We start from the raw sequence: 6234 nt of genomic DNA on the forward strand, positions 1-6234 counted from the left end.
GGCTGTTTGTGTGTGATGGGGAGGGAGGGGGTCAGGTTCAGGTTAGAGGAATCCCCTCTCGTGGGAGGAATCTTCTCGCCTGGTACCATCTTTGCTTACTTTTCCTCTCGTCTTCTCTGCTCGGCCTCACTCTTGTGTTTGCTCGGGCCCGTCCCTCCTTCCTCTCAGCGAAGGAAAACATGTGGCCACAGCTCAAGTGCAGCGCGAGTGTGAGGTGAATTAAGCCTCCAGTGGTTGGAGCAGAGGAAGAAGTAAAAGATTATGAAACATTTAAGTGAGGCCTCTGACTCCTCACAATGTGTCGGATTGTTCCAGCCTGAGAGGATTTACCAGGGAATTCCCTGACCACTCCTGTGGCAACCGTTCAAACAAACACTCGGCCTGCGGCCATAACCTCTTCCTCACAGACGGCTTGACTCGTGAAGAGAACGCAGACCTTATGAGCATTATGTCATTGGCCGACTCTGTTAGGTTGACGGGGAGAGCAAATATTCCCATGCGAGCATTGTGGGAGGAGGTGGGACACTTATCTATCTTATTTGAGCTGTCTCCATCAGGCCTGCAGGAGGTCACGAACATCAGATATCAGATTAAGACCGGACGATGTATCGAATATACGGCAGTCCCTCGTTTATCACGGTTGTTTGGGACCACGCCCACCCATGATAAGTGAAAACCACAAAGTAGAGATACAGTAGTCCAAGTTCAAGTTCAGTAAACGTTGTCATGACATGTGCCAGGCTGTGATCACACTCATCTCCTGTTACTCCCAGTCTCCCTCCTTAAATAAACAATTTAAATTTAAATACTGTAACACTTTAAATAAACAATCCATGGATTATTTATTTAAAGTGTTACAGTATTTAAATTGTAAATTGCAGAGAAGAGAAGTGCAGCAGGACACCAAAGGGATGTCACACAGCTTCAGCTCTGCAGCACGGAGCAGACATGTTCTTCTTGATCAATTACACTGGAACAACTGAACATAGAAGTTTTAAAATAATTAAAAATAATTTTTAACACTTTCATATTTTGTGATGATGACGATTTTACAATGTGACATACTTTGAATTTTACGCTGGAAGACAAAAATCAATCGGTGCATCTGGACAGCAAAGGGTTAACCCTTCACAAAGCTGCTGCAGGAGAAATGTGCATGGCAGAGAAGGAGATCAGCTGATCAGCTGCAGGAGGGAGCTTTCCCCTTAACTTGTGAGCTGCACATATGGTGCCAAATCCATCCATCCATCCATCCATCCATCCATCCATTATCTTTACCCGCTTGTTCCATTTTGGGTCACGGGGGTCGCCGATGTCCATGTCCAGCAATCACTGTGCGAGGGGTTGGGGACACCCTGGACGGGTCGCAAGTCCATCACAGGGACACATAGAGACAAACGAGACAAACAACCATTGACTCTCTCACTCTCACCTAGGGACAATTTAGAGTTACCAATCAGTCTAATGTGCATGTTTTTTTGGTGTGTGGGAGGAAACCAGAGTTGGTGCAAAATCATGTAAAATAATTAATTTTATGTAAACAGTCCATGGCTCATCCATCAATCAGCCAATTGTGTCATGTCCAATCTTACTTTGAAAAACCGCAATATAGCGAATCCATGAAAAACGAAGTGAGGAACTACTGTACTCAATGCATCACGAGTTTTTCAGTTTACGATGGTTAAAATGGCTCCATCATAACCATCGCGTACAAACTGCCATTCTAATAATAAGTTTTCTGCATTTAATTCACTGTGAGTGTTGTTTATCCGACACGCTATGAATGCATCACTAATCCCTGCCCCCTCCCCAACCTGTAACTTTCATGCTGCACGGAACATGTGCACATAGACTTCAAGATAGGAAAAAAATATGGCGACAGCAGGAGTTTCAGGTGAGCGGGTGAATGAGATGGTAACTGATGAGGAGTCAGACGAACTAGTTCTGAAGAGAAACAGAACTGGGTCAATAATCTGGCAGAGGGTGAATGAGATGGTAACTGAAGAGGAGCCAGACAAACTCGTTCTGAAGAGAAACAGAACTGGGTCAATAATCTGGCAGTGGTTTGGATTTTATGAGGAGAATTGAACAAAATGTGGTAATTTGCAAAACGTGTCGTAAAACCACTGTCACAAAAGGTAGCAGTACCACAAATGTATTTCACCACCTAAGAAGTCATCCACTGCAGAATGAAAAATGTTGTAAACTCTGTATGTCAGTGTCTCCCCACACACCAAAGAAAACGTCTAATAAACTAGCTGTGGAGCAGATGACACTAAGTAAATTGATTCTGATTTTGTATTAAAATTCAAAAAAACATGAATGGTCTGTTAGAATAAAGTACACCAGCACCATTTTACATACTACATAGTTTAAAATGACACTAGAGGTTATTTAGAAATATTGTGATACATATATCATGTATTGTGATATATCAAAATAATATTGGATTATTAGATTTTCCTCATATTGCCCAGCCTTATATCAGATACAAATCATTCTGCACAAAATCCCCAAATCTCAGTATTTTTAAACTAGCTTTTATTTTGAAGGCAAGTGGGTGTTTATGTCCGCAGCCTCTTGTGTGCGCACTGCAGCAGAGTCTCTCCACAGGTAGTGGAGCATGTGACAGATTTGAGTTCCTATCACAGTAAAAAAAAAAATGTGCTGGAGAATGTAGTTTGTAACAAAACATGGACTTTAAGGTGTTTATTTACTAAAATGAGTGGAAAAGCAATGAGATTAGTTTGTGAAAAACAGAACTCTGATGCTGCTGATCTGTCGTGATCCTTAACAACAGACTAAACACAGAAAATACACATTGGAAGATTCACTGCCCAAACTGTAAACGAGGCTTCTTCTTCTTTTTTTTTTTACCAAGACTGGAACATTCAGGGATGGAGCAGTCCAGACTGCTTTTGTGATACCTCACATATGAGGGGCAGCAAATCCAGATGTTAAAATGACTACAAAGCCTTACATTAGAAACTTGTAAAATACACATTTGGTAGATCTGAGTTCAACCCGTTTGTTCAGCCCAGTCCTAGTTCTGGATGTGGCCTTTTGGAGAAAATAGTGTCCCATCCTTGGTTGAGAAGCAAAAGTTACCTGAAACTAAACTGTCCACCACAGCTGGTGCAGTCTAGGGCTGAACTATTAATTGCATTTGCAATAATTCTGCAATATGATAAAACAAGATTTTCTAATCGCAAACGCTGTGATTTGATTGGTCACGTGAGCTGGTTGCATGACTTGTGAGTGAGCGGATCAGAGTAAAGCAGATCAGAGAGCAGGAGAAGTCAACTCTGCACTTTAACCAGTTGCACAGTGACGTCAGACTCAACAGAAGCTGATGCATCTGAAAGTTTGGTTCCAAAGAGGAACAGCACGTCCGTTGTTTGGAATTATTTTGGCTATAAATAAGAAGAAGACGCTGAGCAACATGTATTGTGCAGAACCTGCCTTGCTGCTGCTGCTACCCCTTGAGGTAACTCCACAAATCTTTGTCAACACTTAAAAAACACCACAAAGCCATTTACAATAGTTGCTTGACTAGAATGTCAACAACCAGTGCTTGAACTTCAAGTAAGCAAAGTAGCAGTCGACAGGATCACTGACCGAACTGTTCAAAGGTTTTACTCCGTGTGAACATAATTCAAAACGACACGTGGAAATAACTCGAGCAATAACAGAGTTCATAGCGAAAGACAAGCCTGGGTTTATGTCTTTGGTAAACACAATGGATAATCGGTACAGAACGCCCTCGTGCACACATGTTAGACAAGTTGCTATTCCGGAGCTATTAAAAAAATAATAAAATGCAGAAACAGAGTTGCAGCTGAGCTGAAAACAGTGGAGTTTCTTGCAACTGAAACAGATTTATTGATTGTGTTGGATGAAAAATACACAAGAAGAAGACATTGAAAAATAATCACAGATTAAATCACAATATTGAGGAAAAAAATCACAATTAGAATATTTTCCAAAATCATTCAGCCCTAGTGCAGTCAGTGTTGGCTCAATATGAAACTACCACATGGCTGAAATGTCATGAATCTGTTGCTTTGATCAAATGTAATACCCAACAGAATCGTTCATGTCATGCTGTACAGACACAACCAAAGTGTGGAGATATATAACACCAGTTTATAAACTGGACAAACATTAGGGTCTTTTGGTGGTCCTATGGTTACGGTCTGCCTTTCAGTGGGAATGAAACAAACTATTTAACAAACAAGAAATGTAAGGTGCATCTGTGAGGTGAGCGCAGGCTGAGCACTTACATGTGTGGAGAGACCTCGTAGAAGTTGACCCCACGGTAGCGCTCCATGTGGTTTTTGGTGTAGATCTCCAGGTCTTTGTATGGGTTAGCTGACACCAGCACCGATCCAATGTAAGTCTGACAAAAAGTAACATAACTGTCAGATTAGATGAAAATTATACATCACATTTCTACAATAACCACATTTACAGAAACCTTCACATGTTCAGAGGATAAAAATGTAAACTTGTTATAAATGTGATCAGAGAAACTCACATAGATCAGATTCTCCTTGAAGCGTTTGCGCAGGTTCTCTATGAAGGCAGCTTCACTGGTGAAGTTCTCCAGCAGGACAAAATCCTGCACACCCACCCGGTCTCTGGCTGTCAGGGCCGACTCCATCATAGCCCGCACCCCGTCACTGGCTACCACCTGGAGGGAGAGGAGTGTTGGCACGGCCATAAATACAAACACGAGCATGACAGAAATAAAACGTTAAAAACAGCGACTACAACAACGTGAACATTTAGGACAGGTGGTTTTTCTTTTTGTCTTTCATGTAACACAAAAACTTATGTTGTGGATGAGTCCAACTGGATTTAGAGTCCAACTGGATTTAGAATGAGTAAACCGAAGGAAAGAAAAGTGACTGAAACTGCAGCCTTCCATCAGATGGCACCTGACCCAGTCCACATGAGCCATCTTTACTGAGAATGACAAGCCAAACATGCAGATGATGAAACCACAGCTGTAGCAATCAACAGTATTATCGGTAATTTAAGATCAAACCTTCCTTGAAATAATGCATAACTCCCGCTGCCACAGTTTTACACACCACGATCATCTTATCATGAGAAGGGACAGAGTTACAGCTGTTTTGGTGAAACCTTTGAAACTGACCAGTCTCACCATACGTACTGGCTGTCAGACTCTGTGTTGTGACTGATGTCAGCTACTACCACTCTGCGTTGAGTAGTTCAGCTAAACATATTTTTAACTGACTGAGTAAAAGCCATTTATGTGTTTGCTGATTTATATTGGCTGTGGCGGCCATCTTAAACTGAATTATGTCCAAAAGTTTAACAGTTGTAGTCGTACATCTATTGATTACTTCCTGAAAGTTGTATTCATTTCCAGCCAGTGGTTCATGAAATATTTTGCTAACAGACAAACAAGGTTGATGCCAAAAGTTAAAGTCAAAATTTAAAGTAAAGATGTTGCGTCAATACGTGGCACCTACAGTATATATTGAGGATAGTGTTCAGCTACTAACACACAAAAAATGCCTTTGATAACTTGAAAACTGACTGAGTTAAACTCAATTTTTCACATAAGAAATATCGAATAGCTGTGGTAGGGCAGTAGCGCAGTTGGTACAGCTGTTTTGTTTGACTCTATGTGTCCCTGTGATGGATTGGAGACCTGTTCAGGTGTCCCTGTGATGGACTGAAGACCTGTCAAGGGTGTCCCCCGCTTCTCACACAATGATGGCTGGATATGAGCACCAATGCCTGTTGAGGCGGCAACCCTTGAACCAGGTGGTGGACACCGGCGGTGAGGGATGTTGTACATCACCAACACTGTTTATAGTGGAGGTGGTGTGCTGCTGACCTTAACTCAGGATGTCGTGGATCGGTGAACAGAGTACTTCAAAGACCACTTCAGTCCCATCGGCACATCTTCCACTGAGGAAGCGGAGCCTGGGGACTTTGGGTTGGGCTCTCCAATCTCTGGTGCTGAGGTCACCGAGGTGGTTAAAAAGTTTCTTGGTGGCAGGGCCCCAGGAGTGGATGAGATTTGCCCGGAGTTCCTTAAGGTTCTGGATGTTGTGGGGTTGTGTTGGCTTACGTGACTCTGCAATATTGCACAGACATCGGGAACAGTTCCCCTGGAGTGGCAGACTGGGGTGGTGGTCCCCCTATTCAAAAAGAGGGACTGCAGAGTGTGTTCCAACTACAGGAGGATTACGCTCT

At 42.5% G+C, this 6234-nt stretch overlaps 1 protein-coding gene across 1 annotated transcript in view; it reads right to left on the reverse strand.

The window, feature by feature from the left end:
• The window catches only part of LOC119411495 (unconventional myosin-Ic), a 22608-nt gene extending 17923 nt beyond the window's left edge, over positions 1-4685 (reverse strand). The window contains exons 1-3 of the mRNA XM_037678445.1: positions 4538-4685; positions 4284-4399; positions 406-559 (exon numbers count right to left, since the gene is read on the reverse strand). Coding sequence (XP_037534373.1) covers positions 406-559; positions 4284-4399; positions 4538-4666 — 399 coding nt within the window. The 5' untranslated portion in view covers positions 4667-4685. The remainder of the gene's footprint in view (positions 1-405; positions 560-4283; positions 4400-4537) is intronic.
• Between the last annotated feature and the right edge of the window lie 1549 nt (positions 4686-6234).

This window comes from Nematolebias whitei, chromosome 6, assembly GCF_014905685.2.
Source record: "Nematolebias whitei isolate Nwh7 chromosome 6, NemWhi1, whole genome shotgun sequence".
Classification (NCBI taxonomy): domain Eukaryota; kingdom Metazoa; phylum Chordata; class Actinopteri; order Cyprinodontiformes; family Rivulidae; genus Nematolebias; species Nematolebias whitei.